This window comes from Amblyomma americanum, unplaced genomic scaffold (genome assembly GCF_052857255.1).
Source record: "Amblyomma americanum isolate KBUSLIRL-KWMA unplaced genomic scaffold, ASM5285725v1 scaffold_428, whole genome shotgun sequence".
NCBI classification, from domain to species: Eukaryota; Metazoa; Arthropoda; class Arachnida; order Ixodida; family Ixodidae; genus Amblyomma; species Amblyomma americanum.
Genome location: NW_027526899.1, coordinates 107,602 through 127,151, shown reverse-complemented (window position 1 = coordinate 127,151; position 19,550 = coordinate 107,602). Strand labels below are relative to the sequence as shown.

At 42.5% G+C, this 19,550-nt stretch overlaps 1 protein-coding gene across 1 annotated transcript in view; it reads right to left on the bottom strand.

The window, feature by feature from the left end:
* Positions 1-2,529: 2,529 nt before the first annotated feature.
* The window catches only part of LOC144112601 (uncharacterized), a 61,626-nt gene continuing 44,605 nt past the window's right edge, over positions 2,530-19,550 (bottom strand). The window contains exon 5 of the mRNA XM_077645398.1: positions 2,530-2,577. Coding sequence (XP_077501524.1) covers positions 2,530-2,577 — 48 coding nt within the window. The remainder of the gene's footprint in view (positions 2,578-19,550) is intronic.

Here is a 19,550-nt window from a genome sequence, read left to right as displayed (position 1 = left end):
GCGAAGGTCTCCCCGGTAGCGTCTTGATAGTCTTCGTCCATATTTTCTTGGGTTTCCGCCATAAAATTCGTCTGGTCTTTTAGCGGTGCGCGATATACGCTGGGATTTAGTGCATGGGTCATCGCTCCGTCGCTTCTACCGCTGGCCGAGGCCGGGAGGGCCGCAGAGCCCCGCTACTGTGTTAGGCCTAATAGGCCTAGCTTCGGTCGGCCACGTGGGAGATCTTCAAAACCGTATAAATCCAAAAATATTGGACCCAGCGGTTTGAAAGAGGTGTCGTCGTGGCCCGCTTCGCTTTCGACGTCGTCTCCCACCAAAATTTTGGCAGTCCAGTCCAGTTAACCGGGTCAAAAGTCCCGAAAACTGCAGAGCGCATGTGAAGTGCGTCCGCTCTCCTCGGCTGCTTGCAGCGCCACCGAATGTTCACGCTTGGTGGACATGTACTAGATTATATATTAGGCATCTAGTGTCCACGCTTTGCGGACGTGCTCTAGATATAAAAACATTCATATTATTGACGTCCTATCAACGTGTAGCACGTCCAAATGATGATCCTTATGATGTACATCTAATAGACGCTCCTTTCATCACATGACGTTTGGATCTTTCCGGCACGTCGAATGGATATTTGTGGTTTACTGGGTGGTGAGAACACACAGCTTTAAGCGTAGCAAGCGCCAACAAGCCCAGCAACAAAGCACTGCATTATACACAACTTATATGAGAAACATACACTCACGTTAGTATACAAACTGTTACTATGAGCTCATGCTTATATATACTCCCTCATTAAGGGCATCCCACAATTGTTAGTGGGGAACAGTTAATAAACATAGTTTTCTCATTAAATTTCACCACTATTTTTGCAATTTACAGCAGAAAAACACAAACAAATTTAAGTGAAAAATTTTCTTAATTGAGAAATAAGATTGGAACATAAACAACAGCAAAAAGTAGGTCCCACTTCAGAACCAGCCAGTAGGTCCCACTTCAGAACCAGAAGCCCAGCAGGTACCAGAAGAGGCTCCTTAAAGGGACAATTTCAACCAGCAGCGCAAACCAGAAGGCTTCCTTCTGGGACCAGTAGACAGCACAAAGCCCGAAGGCTTCCTTCTGAAACCAGTAGACCCCAGCACAAAACCGAAAGGCATTCCTTCTGGGACCAGTAGATCAAAGCAACAAACCAGTTGGTGCCCTACAGAGACCGTTTCAGCCAGCGGCAAACCGTAGAAAAAAAAAGCAGGTGCTCATAAAGCTTGCGTTCTGCACAGCTGCATACAGGACGGAGTCCTCGGGACAAAAGCGCTGGCATACGGTCTTTGCAGAAAAGGTGGCTCGAGCCACACACCTTCTTTATGATCGGCTGCTGAGAAAAATGTGTTCTATATAACAAGCAAAAAATGGCTTGAAATTTGCAAGAAATAGAAAACAAAAAGTTGTATCCGTAGTCCACAAGTTTAAAACATTGCAAACCTTGCAGGGAGCAACATATATGCAAATGAAACTTAGAATCTATTCCAGTACTGGCGTAATTCTTTAAAAAGGTCTGGAACGTGGTAGAATATGTTCTCTCACTGCTTCAATATCGCCGCTTTCTCCTTTCTTTCACTCTGTCCCTCCGCCCCAACCCGAGTTTTTCCCCTTCAGTCTCCTTTTTTCCCTCTCTCTGATTTCTGATCGTTCTACTTTTTCCTTATGCCCTGAAGCTCTTGCTGTCATTTCTCAGGAACCCTTGGCTTCAGCATTCATTCCTTCCCCTTCCTCTCACAATTCATCTAATCTCGCCTCCACTCTCTCTCTTTTCCTCTAATTCCTTCCTTTTTTTGTTCTCCCGCATTTCACTCTGCCATGCTGCTTCATTGTTTCATCATATTCTTTTCGTTTTTCAGGTCAACGAAGCCAGTCGTGTCACGGTGCACCTGTTGCAGCTGGACACAAAGCCTCCACGTTCGCCACATCTCTCCACGCTCAATACCCCCGTATTCCTTTCTGTTGAGCCGGCCTTTTTATTTCAAGCCGCTGTAGAAGCCACCAAGCCTCGACAAGATTCACCCTCCCCATTCTATAACACCCTTCCCACCTTTCCCCCTCACTGGGCCTTTTTCCTCGGAGGCAAGGCGATACTCCACGCCATTGACGAGTGCTTTACCCACACGACGACAACTCCTCTAGTTGAAACGTTGGCAAGCACTCCGAGGCTTTCCCCTCCTTTGATGGAAGCCAAAAGTCACCGGAAACAAGGAGCGTATGTTTTTTTTTTTACATTGTGGTGTTCAGTAACAGGAGATTCATAGGGTAATTATTTAAAAATAATTGTTTCAAACCAGAAGGCCTTCTTCACTTTGTGAGTGCAAAGACACCATCTGCACACCCTCTCTCCACCATGTAAACATAAATGTTGCCGCAATACGTTCCATCTTCGCGTTGTTGTCGATCTACTCAGCGACCTCACAGTTGCAGGTTAGCAGTGGACGTGGTTCCTCTAGGACTGCAGTCGACCACGTGGCCCTGCCTGCCGTGCCCGAGGGGTTAACCATCACGCAGGGACCTTCGGCTGCCCAGGGATCCAGGAAGAACCTGCGTGTGAGAGACGTACCTGATGAAGACGATTAGAGCGAAGCCGGCGAGAAGAGGAGAACGGCGTCCGGCGGCCTGCCGTGTTGCCCATAAGAGCGGCATTTACTTGACATCTGTTGTGCGTCGTGTTCCCTGCTCCATATAAAACCTGTCCACTTAACACTATATAAAAATGTTTCTTTCATGCAGTTTGGTATCAGCAGTGAAGTGGTGTAACATGTAAATTTAGTGCTCTCGTCACATATGTACAAAGAGCTACAATAACTCCCTCGCGGTTTTATTAACCTGTGTCTCTTAACCGTACTAGCCTTCCCCATGAGCCGGAATGCGATCGACCGAACAAACAGCTATGTCTGCGTGACCTCAATCACAGTCTGTTTACCGGGTACCTATAGTTGATTACCACGTGCTTATCTATATTTGCCAATGTATGAGAAAATGCGAAACACAAATTTTGTTCCTTCCCCCTTTAAAGGTGCAGTTGCGGAGTTTTGGAGGCCCGCTCAAGCCGATTTAATATAGCCTTTTCCTTGCCTCCTATTGGAAATGAATATTATTTATGTACAACATTTTCGAGTTAAAAACAATGAAGAATATCTGCTTTAGCTGATTTTTCTTTCATTTCTACTTCACACGTGTATACGCTCTCATTATAGCCTGATATGTGCGGAGATAGGTGCTATTATGTCTAAATTACTGCAATCTTTTTCTTCGTGCAGTTAAGTGCAATGCGCCCATGCTTTTGAATAACGCTATCCCCTTTGCATACGCTGCACTGAAGTTCAACAAGGCGGCTTGATTGTACTTCTGAGTTCACTCATACTTTTACATTGACTAGAACGAAGTGTGCCCACTTTGTCGATGAGCTAGCCGTCCATGCTTCGCAATTATGCAGTTCGCGCATCCATCGCCTGACATGTATAACCGGTGGCTGTAGGATCCTTAACAATGCAACGTTCGCTGCATTGTGTGCAGGGAGCCGCCGCCAAGTCTGAGCTGATCCAGTTGTGCTTTATTTTCCCTCATTCACAAGCTGAAAGAAAACACTACAGACACCTCGCAGACGAAAACTCCTTTCAGTGGTCGACAGCGTGCGTTTGCGTGACGCATTCTGCAGCTGGAAGACGTCAAGCCGAACGAAACAATTCCCAGCGCGGTTTGAAGGGCGTGTTTGTAGTACTCATCTGCCAAAAGCACCTATTGGGGTTGGGAGAGTAAAGTCGTGGGTGCTCTAAACGCGCATTCAAAAGTGGCGCTGCGTGGCACGGAGAGTCTAGTCCACGGCAGCAGCAAGACGGCGCGGCACAAACTGCAGTTTCGGTTTCTGTTATTTTTTTTTTTAGCTAGCACGGCTTGTTCATGCACTGCCAAAAGCTGACATCCGGGACATGCTGCCCAACTTCAGGTGGCTTCACTTTCGGGCGCCCGATGCGGCATCCCAGTGGTTCTGCCGCCTCTAAAAAGGCACCTAGGCAAGGATAACGTGCGCAGCGCTCCAAGCGGAAATTACCTTTTTTTTTTTTACCTAGATTTTGATACACAGGCGGCATAGGCGTTTGACACCCTCTCTTCTAGTTCACTTTACCTGCGCACCACACTCGACACGACCACCGACGACCACACGACGACCACACGAGACCCTCTAAAGAACGCAACGGCTGTCACGCCGCTGCTAACACAAGAAGGCAAAAACAACATTCGATCATGCCGCTGCCGCCGCTGCTGAATCGGCGCTGTAAGCGGTTTTGAGATTAATTAATTTTCTACAGGAAATATATCGAAAGAATAAAGTTGAAATACATGAGAAGGAATAAAGGGTACATCAACAGTCCAGGTACAAAAAAAAATTAAGGCAAGGTTGTTCTCTATCACCTCTGCTGTTCATGCTTCATATGATAAGTATGGAGAGAAGGCTACAAGGAAGCAATCTAGGTTATGATCTGTGCCGGGTTCGAACCCGACCGCGGCGGCTGCGTTTTTATGGAGGAAAAACGCTAAGGCGCCCTTGTGCTGTGCGATGTCAGTGCACGTTAAAGATCCCCAGGTTGTCAAAATTATTCCGGAGCCCTCCACTACGGCACCTCTTCTTCCTTTCTTCTTTCACTCCCTCCTTTATCCCTTCCCTTACGGCGCAGTACAGGTGTCCAACGCTATATGAGACAGATACTGCGCCATTTCCTTCCGCCCAAAACCAATTATTATTATTAGGTTATGATCTGTCATACACATTAGGCGGAAAGGTTGTTGAGCAACGACTACCGGGTTTAATGTATGCGGACGATATTGTACTGTTAGCAAATAACCAGGAAGATTTGCAAACTTTGGTGAACTTCTGTGGAGACGAAGGAGACAGTCTAGGTTTCAGTTTTAGCGCAACTAGGTCAGGTGTGATGGTTTTCAACGGCACAACTGATCAGGAGCTTACAATACAGGGCCATGAAATACCCAGAGTGACCGAATACAAATACCTCGGGGTATGGGCAAACAAAGGGCATATGTACACGGAAAAGCACGAAGAGTCTCATAGCAAAAGGGCGAAGAGATGCCGGGATAATGAAACATAGGGCCTTGTGGGGGTACAACAGGTATGAAGTCCTCAGAGGTATTTGGAAAAGAATAATGGTGCCGGGGCTTACTTTCGGGAATGCGGTTCTATGCTTAAGGGCTGAAGTTCAGTTGCGATTAGAAGTAAATCAGAGAACTGTTGGAAGATTAGCACTAGGTGCGCACGGGAAAACCACAAACGAGGCAGTACAGGGGGATATGGACTTGGCAACGTTCGAAGCACGGGAAGCTCAGAGTAAAGTACTATACGAAGAACGCCTGGGGAAATTGGACGCTAACAGTTAGGCAGGTAATGTATTTAAATACCTGTACAGAAAGAGCGATGACACACAGTGGCGGAAACGAACTAGAAAGCTGACCAGTAAGTTTGCCAGGGACGAGGAAGGAGAAAGAAAGAGCATTAAACGGCAGGTTAAAAACGTCGAAGGTAAAAATTTGACAGATTCAATGGAAAAGAAGCATAGTGTAGAACTATATCGATGCTGGAAAAGGCAGATCAGGAAGGAAACGTTTTATGATAACTCAAGGGGCAGTGCCCTCCTCTTTGAAATATAGGTCAGGGAGTCTTAGAACGTTCAGCTAAAAAAAGAAATTTAACGAAGATGACACATGTGCTGTGTGTGGTAAATCTGTAGAAACAACAGAACACCTCATTCTAAATTTTGATGGTATCAATCCAGTTGTCGATGCATGCACAGTCACTCTTCCTTAGGGTTTAGAGATAAAAAATATTCATGTAAATAAATCTGCGGTGTAAATTAGCAAAAAGATATTGGAGGATTGGTGGCACAAAAGCAGAGCCGTGACATAAGTTTTAAAGAGAAGGAACACGTATTTTAAAGAAAATGGCGAATTTTATTAACAACCTACAGCAGAGTTAAACAAAAATAAAGGAGCAAAAACTGAGCACGGTGGCAACTACCACTGCCCAGTTTCAAAGGGGACGCTCCTACCTTCCATCCATCCATCCATCGCCCTTCGGCATCTTCCCGTGGCAGCCACCTTCCGTTTGTCCTTCCTTTTGCTTAAACGTAAAGATAGTAAAGCATAAGACGGTAAAGCATAGTGGTCTGGTTTCTCTACATCTCCTTTTCTATCCTTGTCTGCTACAAAGTGGACTAGCAACTCACCCCAATATACACCCTCTGGCACTGTATGTATGTAGGTACACTATTGTGTACGTAAAAAGTAAACTCGCAGCTTTTTCCGATAGTGGGCTACATCTAGTGGTGATTTCTTTGTATCACATTAAGTTTATATCCTTCATCCAGCAAACAAGGTTGTTTTTTATGCTGTGCAGTCAACGTACGTAGCCGATGATATTTTGCAAAACAGTAAGCGGTGTAGCTCATCGTTCACCATATTTGTGTGCACATATTCAGCTACCAGTTGCAGCATTATTTTCATCACAATTTCAAGTATAAAGTGCACATTCATAATAGAAATTATTTCTACAATCCTTTGGGTGTTTAGCTGTGGGTGTGATAAGTCCCAGCATTTGAAAATCAAAATTGGATTTGAGGAAAGGAAATGACTCAGTAATTGTCTCACTTATCTTGGCGGACACTACATAAGAGAAGGGATAAAGAAGGCAGTGGAAGAAGAAAAGAAGAGAGAGGTGCTGTTGTGGAGGGCTCGGACCACCTGGGCATCTTTAATCCACCAATATCACACAGCACACGGCGCCTTTTGTGTTTCGCCTCTGTTGAAACATGGCCGCCGCGGTAGGGTTCCAATCCTGGGATTTTCTGTACCACCTGCGAGTACACTAACACGTGCTGCTGGTGATTCTCATAATGGGACAAGCAATGCTTTTGTATTAAAAAAAATACTGAAATGTACATGTCGCCACAACCAGCGGCTTTTGCAAGCAGTCTGCAGTGCATCAAGACAGTTCTTTTCATGTGATCCCCGAGGCTACGCCGCCATTCACCTATAAACAGTCATTGTGGAGTTTTTCTTGATCTTGTTGTCACGAGTAATTTATTCAGGCGCGGGGCAAATTTTTATAATCCAATTTTCTTGGCAATAAATGCATTTTTTGCTGCTGAACAGACATCATCATAGCCAGAAAGAGCCACATACCAATTTTTATTGCAAACAATACAGTGTAACTTTGAGCTAACACTGCCCCGATAGAGTAAAAACATTGATGCTAGTTGAGCCTCTATGACCAGCAAACATGTCGAACAAGATTAGAGCTGCCATCAAGGAATGCTGCACTGTTTTTCTCCACAAATTTTTCAGACAGCTCTATAGACGGATGCAACCAGAACTTGGGGAATAATTTTTAAGTGCCCAGTTCTGGTTGCCGCATGTTTATTTGTTAACAGCCCTAATTTAAGTAAACATCCATTGATGTGGAGAATGAAAGGTAACCAAATTCCACCAAACAAACCAACAAAACCTCTGTACAATGTTGTGTTAATAGGCAGGGAATGCAACCACACAGAGTAGTATAGTTGCTGACATTGCGCTGAGCAAAACACTAGTGATGCCAAAAATTAGTTTCGAGGGGGAAACTAGAACTGCCTGTCAACATAAAAGCTCAGTTTAGGGAGAGGAGCAGCTTAGCTATTCACAGAAATGGGAAACCAATGAGTATCAATGCTTTTGAGTTTTAATGCACAGAATAGTAATAAAAGGAATTAGTACTGCAAACAGCCAACATGTTGAGACTACTTTTTGACACCAGGTGTAGCAAAATATTCATACGAAGGAACCAAGAACACACAAGAAATAAAATAGAATTTGAAAATACACTGAAGGACTTCTTGCCTCAGTGGAGTGAATGTTTCTAAAAGCACATCAGCTGAACAGCTTATAATGAATCGGAGCAATTAGAACAACACTGACATCAATGGTGCCAAACCCAACAGCCTTCTTGTCATTAACACCCAATGAAAATGTGACAAGGCTAGCTTCAGTAATACATACACCTTACAAAGAAGCTAACTCGAAGCACAATTCCAGCACGACTGCTATTCTGACCAAAAAGGCTGAAATATTCCACCAAATTTGTCATTTGCATGCAGCAGCGAAAGTGATCTGAGAAGTGGTACTGGTGCAGTTAAACTCTTTTAACGTTTATGATTAAAGAAAGTAGTTCTTAAAGAATAAAAACAAAAGCAAGCCATGCAAGCAATCCATGCAATCTTTTGTTCTCTTCTCTCATACATTCTGCTAGTACCACTGGTACACCACACCGAAAAAAACATCACAGCAGCATATTATCTTTTGATGTTGTGCAAATAGAGCTGCTGCAATAGGAATCCGTAAAGTGATAAAACATTTAAGTAACACAAGTGTGCCTAGGGCACTAAATCTCAGTAAACAATAAGGCCAGATTTTCTTCTTCTGATCTTCATCAGAAAGCTGAGAACACGAGGTAAAAATCCTGGACATATTATCACTGAAAACCTCTCTTTAATGGGAAGTGATGTCATCCCTATGTGTCACAATTTCCTCTAGTCCACATAAGTCTGGAAGCACAGTAGGCTAGCGGTTCCGAAAGAGGATACGAGCCCAGTGACAGTGTAGTGTCAACATTAAAGAATGCTTGCAAATTAAACTAACTACGGACATACGGTTTCATTTGCTTTATGGAGCTTAACGACCCAAAGCGACGCCAAAGTGAAGAGCTCTGGTAATTTCGACCACCTAGGGTGGTCGACATCGCACAGTACACATGCCTTCAACATTTCGCCTCCACTGAAATACGGCCGTCGCAGCCAGGATCGAACTTGTGCTTTTCGAGACAACAGTCGAGCGCCATTTTAGGATAGAACACTTGTCACAAGACACCTAGCTAGCACGCCGTTATCTGGTTGCCAGCAAGATTGCTACCAAAACTTCCTCCAAAGGGCACCATGGAACACTATTATTTCTTTAGTGTCGTGTCTTTTTGTGGTGTTTTAAATTCCACTTAACTGAGAACGCCTTTGAGCACAAATCACACTGGAATTGTTTTTCACCCTTGTGGGAGTGCACGTGTGCCACAAGGGTTGCCTTTCGTGCAAATGCCATGGGGCACAGCTGGCATTGGAATGGCTTCTCACCAGTGTGGATGCGGAAATGATCTACCAGGTGGCTCTTTTGTACAAATGCATTGCCACAGTGGTCACAACGGTATGGACGATCACCCGTATGGGTGCGCAGGTGATTGTCCAAATTGTTCTTCACTGAAAATTTTCTGTCACAGTGGTCACAATGATATGGACGATCACCCGTATGCGTGCGCAGGTGTCTGTCCAAATTGCTCTTCACAGCAAATGTGCTGCCACAGTGGTCACAACAGTATGGACGATCACCGGTATGGGTGCGCAGGTGTCTGACCAGGCCGTTCTTATAAGCGAACGTGCTATCACAGTCACTGCAATGATACGGGCGGTCGCCTGCGTGGGTGTGAACGTGCGCAGCCAGGACTGATCTCTTCTTGAAAATGTTGCCGCAGTGGGTGCACTGGTGAATCTGCTTTCCTGTGGGCTTGTCCCGGTGAGTACTCGTGCTTGTATTAATGGATGGCACGCTGTGGTTGACTGGGCACTCTTGATCAGGTGAATTTTGTCCGAGAAACACGCCAGCCTTGCAGTCTGCGGTGGCCATTCCTGCATTACAAAACCAGACCACTTTTATTAAAACGTGGGGCCCAATACGCCACAGCTCACATACTGCTAGGGCTATCAGATTGTGACTGTAGACAAGAGTGCTATGCAATAGCTGCGTTACTTGAGTAGAGTTACATTTCATATGTAGAGCTTAATCCCTTCAGTCAAGAACAACAGTCCACTAGAAGTAAATTTTTAGTTTTTAGATTTCTATAAGGAACATATCCAACAGCTCAGAAAAAATTCCCACCGTTCCAGTTACCGAATTATTAGGTGTGTGTGAATGCTTAAATTTCAAATGTGAATATTAAGAAAAAAATACCTTCCAATATCGAATCGAATGTACGTTTTGTATAAAAACAATTTAAAAATATAAATGTGCAAACATAACTCCATGTTCTTTATCAAAATAGGATCTGGTCTTTGCAACCAAAATATACAAAACTATACTGACTCTACCATACTAAAAAAATCATGATGTCCATAGAAATGTAGATTTCTTGATTGGACAGCATTAACAGCATGCAATAGGTGATGTAGACACGCAGAATAAGTAACAATACGAAACCATGAATTCATATGATGCAAGATTTAAAGCTAACAGGAAGAATAGTAAAACCTCATTAAATCGGACTTCAAGGGGCCGGAAGATATTCCCTAATTATTCAAAGGTTAAGCTATAAATAGCCCCCTGCCTCATTTCTTCTCAAAGCTGGTTCATAGTTCATACCACAGTCATGGATTGCATAAAAAACACATACATCATGAGCAATGGACATAAAAAAGGTTTCCATTTTTGGTCAGAAAATTATAAAGAATTACATGTAAATATAATAATATTAAACTTCATTCAGCAAAAAGTCACCTTCTGTTACCGCAAACCTAAAAATAGAATAGACGTCATGGTGCGAGTTCAACATATGTAGCAACAGATACTGTTCAGCGAACCTGTGTGAGCTGTGTTATACACATGAAAAATAATGCCAAGCTCCCATGCCCAGTGACAACAAGCCACGCTACACTGTGTACTTTGAATTAGCAACTGCAGTGAAATGCACATTAAATGTGGCTTTCATTTGAGAGCAGTTGACATATAATGGATTAAAATGCCACCCTGAATGTCTGGCTGAACAGTAATAAAAGCTGTTGCTGCAGCTTTGGCAGACATGCTTCATCATAATGTTCCAAATGTGACTAAAGCAAAAACAAAAAACAACAGAGAAGATAACCAAATATAAAAGAAATGCACTCGCATGGCACTGTAACAACAATGACAAGTAAGGCTAGACATTTCTTAAAGTCCATTTAGCACCAGAAGGGAGATTAAGGATGGCCACCAATGGCACATTCATCCAATGGCTACTTATTGCACAGACTGTATTTTTGTTTCCAACAGCTTGCTCCATGAAGTCTTGAAAAATTGGGGAAAAATATTCTGCTTGCACTGTGCTCTACCAAATGATAACAAGGTGTCCTGTATACTCATACCCTTCTTTATGCTTATACCATGTTGCCCCATGATATCTTCAATAATAACCCTCATCGATGCTTAAAGTATCTGTGCTTTTCATGGATGGGGCATTATGCACACCATTTCGTCCATGGACGACAGGCACTAAGGTCTATAAACAAGTTAATTCACAGGCTATGAACATCAGGACAAAGCATCTGTGAAGGCGAGGATTTATATTGAAGGCTTCTTCCTGTGGTAGCATGTATTCCTTTGGCTTGTCAATATTAGCCTGCGAAATTAACAGAGAAAAGCAGTGTAAGTGAATAAAAACTGCACTGCCATAAACAGCGATGCTTAAATTCTTTCTTTCTAAATGACTGCACGTTGGACAACACACAAAAAGTACCCGGAACCATCCATCAGTTAGAGAAAAAAGGATATGAAAGAATTTGGACAAGAAAGAAATACCAGCAGACATCATGCTTATGATACAACTATTTAGCTTATACTATGGCTGGAAATAGATGCCTAGTGCAGCCCTAGACTGCAGCTCACTTATGGAGGTCAGTGGATGTAGCTCTGGACTTGGGAGATGGGAAGCAGTGGGGCTTGGCTTCTGCCAAAACATGGTGATAGCTTCGAATAATTTCGATCACCTGAGGTTCTTTAATGCGCTCTGACACCGCATACCGTATGAATTCCGTCAAAATGAAGTGACCGTTGCCAGGATTTCATTCGACAACATTGCACTCAGCAGCCAAACAAAAAAGCCATTGAGCCAGTACAGCAGTTCGCATGAATATCCATGTTTCACATGTTGCCAGGTTGCTGCTGCTATTTTTTCACTTGTGAGGAAAGCGTTTCTGGCATTGCAATGAAATAGGTACCGGATGTTGCATACACATTTGAAGATTTGCATGCACTGGAATGTTTGGCTCAGGTGTGTTCATGAAAGTCCACAGTTGTGCATAACATTGAAGTAATTGCAATCAAACTCCTCTCGAGCATGGGAGCTGGCTACAAACAAGGACATTTTTTGAAGCTCTTGGCTGCGTCAAGCTACATGTTGATTGCAGTTATGGCTAAACATGGTTGACAGGGCACTGAAAAAACCCGTTTCGTTACATCTGCAGAAAATTGCATTGTGTTGCATTTCAGGGGGTCTTATGTCTCCCAATTTCCTAGAGGCTGTTTCACCATATGGAAGTTGTTTCAATTGCTTGTTTTGGAATCTGTTTCACATTGTGGAATTCCTTGAAAGCACTCTCTAAAGCAAGGCCTGGTAGAATTCCAAGCACACTCTGAGTGCCTCGAATGCTCTATAGAAATATCTGTATATTTATGCAATGGATTGGGTCTAGTAGTAAGCATATCTGCTTCCTCTAGTGCTGCATAAAGCTCTGGGCAGACAAAAGAGTTGACAGGCACCGTTTACGTGATCTGTGTTTTGTACTTGTCATTACAGTGTGTGAAAGGCCCAACAATGGGAAGTTTTGTGGGGCGATAATTTTCAAGAGAAGTGAGTAGCGCTTTCCACTCTACCTGGTCCTGTGGAAGCAATGCACTGGTGTTAACGTGACCAGCAATGATGACCAAACAGGGAATTGTCATGTGCGTGTAACAGTACTATCCTCTCTCGCGCAAGTATCGCTAATGTCTCCCCTCAGTTTCCACCAATTGGCCCAACATGTGAAACGAAAAGTCTTCCAGACACAAGTACAAGGCTGATGTGACATGCAAGTTTAATACACTTGGCATACCACGCCATCTCTAATCAGGTACGTACTTGTGCAAAGAAAATAGGTCAGAGTGAAACTCGTCCAAACAATAGTATTGATACCATACCAATAACAGAGAAAAATGACTAGATCTTTTCTTTTGGTGTAAAAAAATCTGCGTGAACAGCAGATCCAACATCAAAAGACAACACATAGTTAAGGTGATGACAAGAAGGATATAAAGTGAATCATTTGAAAAGTTTCCGCAAAAAACTGAATATACCCAGTATGTCAGGCAAGCATTGCCAGATTTTTTTTTCAGGGGATAAATTTCTGCACAGTAATAATCTGCCACTGAAGGAGTAGAAATTCCCCAAGTATTTAGAAATTTCTGAAACAAAATTCAAACTTTGTGAAGCAGCGATGGGAGATGCTTAAACATACAAAAATGGTAAAGTATAAAGCGCCTCAGTAGTGATCTGCCATCTCTCTGTATCATCTTTCTTATCCATCTGCTAGAGAGTACAATAGCAACTCACCCCAAAACACACCTTAACCCTTCGACACGTTATGTAACAGCACATAAAGCAAACTTGCAGCTTTTTCCGAGAGTGGGCTGCATCTAGTAGCCTTTCTTTGTTTTGAGGCGAACTTCACATCCTTCATAGTGTAAATACGCTAGATTTTTTATGCCATACAGTGAATGCAGTGAATATTTTGGGAAACAGTGAGCGGTGTAGAATATCGTCCGCCATTGTTGTGCAAAAATATTTTGCCACCATTTTAGCATAACTCTTTGCCTCAATGTCAAATGTAATGCTCACCTTCGAAATAGAAATCATTTTCATGGACCTTCAAGAGTTTACCTTCTAAGTCAAAGCATATTTATGCCACTATTTTAGTCAATTACGACACTTTGCATAAAATTTCGCACGTTCCTGTCATAATATGTTCTAGATTTTTGGGCTGGAAAACTGACAGGCTGTCTTCATAAAAACCTGAATATATTATTTAGGTTGAAAAATATTCCATTTCAATGAAACAAGAAATGGTGCATTCCATACATAACCATTTTTGTTGCAAACATTACAGTGTAACTGTGAGCTAACACTGCCCAACAAAGTGAAAACATCGATGCCAGTTAAACCTTTATCATGTGCGGACATATCGAGCTGCACTCTAGTAATACCACATTGCATTTGTCCACAAATTTTTCACACAGCAGAAATGCAACCAGATCTTGGGGAATAATTTTTAATTGTGCGGTTCTGGTTGCTGCTCATATAAATGTTAATTACCCTAACTTACGTAAACGACTACTGATATACAGAATGAACACTTGGCATATTTCTCCAAACCAACAAACAAAACATCTGCCCACTGTTGTGACACTAGTGAGGGAATGCAACCACACACAGTATTACTCTTGAAGGCACAGAGCTGAGCAGTGCAAAGAGTGATGCCAGAAATCATTTTCTGGGGGGTGGGGGTGCTAAAAGTCACACAAATGGCAAATGAAAGAGTGCCAGTGCTGTGGAGTTTTAAAGTACAGGACACAAATAAAAGGCATTAGTACTACAACAAACAGTCAGTATGTCAAGACCTGTTTTTGGCAGCAGGTTTAACAAAATACTCATGGGAAGCAACCAACAACACACAGGAAGAAATAGAATGGAATCTGAAAACACACTGAAAGATTTCTCGCCACAGTGCAGTGAATGTTTCTAAAAGCACATCAGCTGAACAGCTTATAATGAATCGCAGCAATTACAACACTGACATCAGTGGTGACTGACCCAATAGCCTTCTTGTCATTAACACCCAATGAAAATATGACAAGGCTAGCTTCAGTAACATGTGCAGCTTACAAAGAAGCTAACTCAAACCACAATTTCAGCACAAGTGCTATTCTGACAAAATGGCTGAATATAGTGAGGACACAATATTCCACAAAATATGCCATTTGCATGCAACACAGGAACAGTGATCTGTCAAGTGACACCAGTTCTTCAAATTTTTTGTTCAAAAAACGTAATTCTTAAAGCCTAAATACAAAAGCAAGCCACGTAATCTTGAGGCTCAACTTTTGTTCTCCCCACTCATACGTTTTGCTAGCACTATTACAATGCCAAATTGAAAACACAACACATCTGCAGCTTTCAATTTTGACATTAAGCAAACAAAGGTGCAGTGATATTAGGCAGTACTGCAAAAACCATTTTAAAAAATTTAGGGGCAATCAATTGGAGTTATGTGGAGGGTATGCGATAGCCTTTGCTTTTCATTTGCCAATGTATTTTATTAATAATAATAATTTTAAAGAAAGGAAATGGTGCAGTATCTGTCTCATATATCCTTGAACACCTGAACTGTGCCGTAAGGGAAGGGATAGAGGAGGGAGTGAAAGAAGAAAGATGTGGCGTAGTGGAGGGCTCCAGAATAATTTCGAGCACCTGGGGATCTTCAACGCGCACTGACATCGCACACCACACAGGCGCCTTAGCGCTTTGCCGCCATAAAAACGCAGCTGCCGCAGTCGGGATCGAACCCCAGACACCCGGTTCAGTAGCCGAGCGCCCCAACCACTGAGCCACCACGGCGGGGCAATGTATTCCATTCCGATTCTATTTTTTCACTCACCAACACTCCAATTCTGATTGCATTCCAATTACGCAAACCCTGTCACAATATTATAATGCAACAATGCCATCTCTTTAAAAACACAAGTACACTTGGGACAATAAAATTCAACAGACAGTCAGGCCACCCTTTTTTTCCCCAATCTTCATCATAATTCTGAGACCAAGTACCAGCAATAAATATATTAGACATACTGCTGTTGAATGCCTTTCTTCAATGGGAAGTGATGCCACCCCATATGCCAGATTATTTTTTTTTTCGTTCACGTAAGTCTGGAAGTCCAATATACTTGTGGCTCTGGAAGAAGAAATGAAATAGCCCAGCACCAGTGCAGTACAACGGCATGTCAGCGCGCCATTCAGGCAAAGAGCGCGTCAACATTAAAGAATGGCCGCAAATCAAACTAGCTACCGACATAGCTTAAAAAGGAACACTTGTCATAGGTCACCTAGCTAGCATGCTGCCAGCTGTTTGTCGACAGGACAGCTACCAAAATGCGTTCCAAAGGGCACCAGGGAACTCAGCTGTTCCTTTAGTGTCCTGGCTCTTTGTGATGTTTTAAACTGCACTTAACTGAGAACGCCTTAGAGCACAAGTCACAATGAATTGGTTTTTCATGCCTGTGGGACCGCACGTGCACCATAAGGGTTAGCTTTTGTTCAAAGGCCATGGGGCACAACTGGCACTAGAAAGGCTTCTCACCAGTGTGAATGCAGACGTGTCTTACCACGTTATCTTTTCTAGAAAAGGCACTGTCACAAAAGCTGCAACGGTATGGACGATCACCTGTATGGGTGCGCAGGTGTCTGACCATGCTGTTCCTTGTCGCGAACGCGCAATCACAGTTACTGCAATGATATGGGCGATCGCCTGTGTGGGTGCGAATATGCACTACGAGGTCAGATCTCTTCTGGAAAATCTTGCCGCAGTGGGTGCACTGTTGAATCTGCTTGCCTGTGGGCTTGTCCCAGTGAGTACTCAAGCTTGTACTAATGGATGGCACACTGTGGTTGGCAGGGTGCTTTTCATCAGGTGGACTTTGTCCAGGAAACACGCCAACGTTGTGGTCTGCCATGACTGATCCTGCATTTCAAAACCAGAGTACTTTCATCAAAACCTCAGGCTCAAGATGCCACAGCTTACTTGCAACTAGAGAACAAAAGCCATATTTAGTATGCAGAGTCTAGGCCCTTTAGTCGAGAACTGTCCAGTGGAAGTAAATCTTCAAACTTTTTGGATTCATTTAAGGGACATGGCAACATAGCAAAGAAATAATTTCCAGCAACTTCGATGCACAATTATTAGGAGTCTGCGAATATTTATATTGTAAATATGAATAAAAAATTTTAAGATATAAATAAGCAAACATTGCACAGACTTCTTTTTAAAAAAAAAGTGTATATCCTTTGCAACTAAAAGATAAAACACTATACTGACTCAGCACTATAGAATAAAAAATGGTGTGCAGAGAAGTGTATATTGTATGATTAGACAGCATTAACCCAGGTTTTTAATAATTTCGTGATTTCCAGCTCTGATCTTTTTTATATGTAAAGGAGGAGAGATCAAGCTAACAGAAACAGTACTGTAAAGTATGCCACAGGTGATGTGATCACGCAACATGAGAAACAAAATGAAATCAATGAATTCATATGAAGCAACAATTAAAGGTAACTTTATGGGTAGCAAAACCTAATTAATTTGAATTTCCAGGGACTGGAAGAAACTACCGATTTATCCAACGGTTGAGTTTATAAAACGCCCCCTCCCACATTACTGATAAAAAAAATTGTGGTAAATCCTTGTGAGGAGGCTCACAGTGCAAACAGTGATAAGCCCGTGACAAATGTGCAGTTTCGGCGTACTGGAAGAACAACACAGACACAATGTTCCCCTAATTTCCTCACAAATCAGTTTTCCTTTTCCATATTATTATTATGTTAAGTTGCAGAAGTATTTCTCACATGTTGTGAGGCATATTTTGGGAATATTTTCTGGATGCAATAACTGCTAGGACCTGATTCGTCCAATCTGTTGGTCCAGTTGGATCCAGTGAGGTTCAATTGGTCGGGTGGCTAAAAACACAGCTAGAACCAATTCGAAGATCCAAATGAAACCAGTTCGAATGTCCAATTGGATCAAAAGAAAATTCCCAACCTTTTTTTTCTGACTGTGGTTAGTGTAGCAGGGGGCGGTAGAAAGTTAGATGGCCTGATGAGATTCAGAAGTTTGCGGGCATACAGTGGGCACAGCTGGCAAAGGACAGGGATAATTGGAGAGACACGGCAGAGGCCTTTGGCCTGCAGTGGGCGTAGTCAGGCTGCTGCTGCTGATGAAAAGATGTGTTCTCATTCTGTGATAGTTTGAAGCAGGTGGTCACCGATCATGTTCTCAGATCGTGTGATGTGACCAGCCCACCTGCAGAAATTTGCTAAACATCCAAGACAAGCGGTGCCCGCGTGATAACGGTCGACCCGATGAATGACAGAAACAAATTCCATTGCACAGTTTAGCTGACACCTTAAACTTAATGTTTGGATAATTTGCCCAGATATTTTGGTTCTGCCATGAATGGATTAATGAAAGTCAGCACAATATTCGACTGCTGCTAATTAAATATTTCAAAACTTTCAAAAATAAAAAACTCAGATACTAAATTCTCGAACTGAGTATGAGCCGAATAACAAACATGTTCAATTCGATATAGAAACTTCGAATATTTACACTCGCACCTTTATTTTCAATATCGACATCTTCTCATAAGTCTGCATCTGACGCAACTTCAAGGCCTCAAACCGTTCCGACTCATTGCTGTCACTAGAGTACCAGTTTAGAACTAAGGTATCCAAACAAGCAAATGAAAGCACGCATGAAGTACTCTTGCGAGAGCTATTATTAATATTGATATAGAAGATGGTTTATGGTATGGGGGAGTTTAATGTCCCAAAGCAACTTAGGCTATCAGAGACGCTCTAGTGAAGGGCTTCGGAACTATCGACCACCTGGGGTTCTTTAACGTGCACTGACATCGCATAGTACACGCATTAATAAACAAGAGGCATACACCAAACTCTTTTTGTTAATTTTATATGACTGGCTTGAGACGGTTCTCAAAGCCTGCTGCAAAGGGTTCCATATATATAGGTAGCAGCCATTTTCAGCAAAAAAATTCACAGCAGTAGTAAAAACAGACACAAATTTAATGTGCGCACATGAATGAACTGTGACTGGAGGGATTAAAAGGTGCACAGTTGTGAAGTGAAATTTCCTTCTTTTAATTCTGCATACAGTTCGCATTTCACCTGGCAAAAAGCTCATGTTACCGGCAGACCATAAGAGTGCAAAACCCTCCTATCTCAAAGCTGGTTCATACCTCGTCGCATACCAAACTAACATACACTTAGTAATAGACATAAACATAGTTTCCATGTTCAGACACAAAATTTTTTAAAGTAACACGTAAAGATAAGGAAGATTTTTAAAAATTACAGGTAAAGATGAGAAAGCTACAGTTCATTCTGCAAACAGACATGTGCTGTTAACACAAACCGAAAAGTGGAATTGACATCAAGGTTTGAGTTAAACTCATGTAGCAACAGATACTGTTTAGCCAGCTAGTGTCAGCAGTGTCATACACATAAAAAATATCATCAGACTTCTATGTGCACTTCGAATAAGCAACCAATTATGGCTTTCGCTCAAGAGCAGGTAAAACAGAACAGGTTAAAGTTCAACACCGAAAATCTGCTTGAACAGTAATAAAAGCTGTTGCTGTAGCTTTGGTAGAGATACTTCATAATAAGGTCTCAGACATGACTAAAGCAAAAACAAGAAGCAGCAGAGAAAATAAACAAAATAATCAGAAATGTGCATGGTACTGTAACAACAAAGTCAAGTAAGGCAAGACATTTCCAAAAACTAAAAGCCCTTTAGCACCAGAAACGAGATCAAGGATGGTTCACCACACATACATCCATTCAATGGCTACTC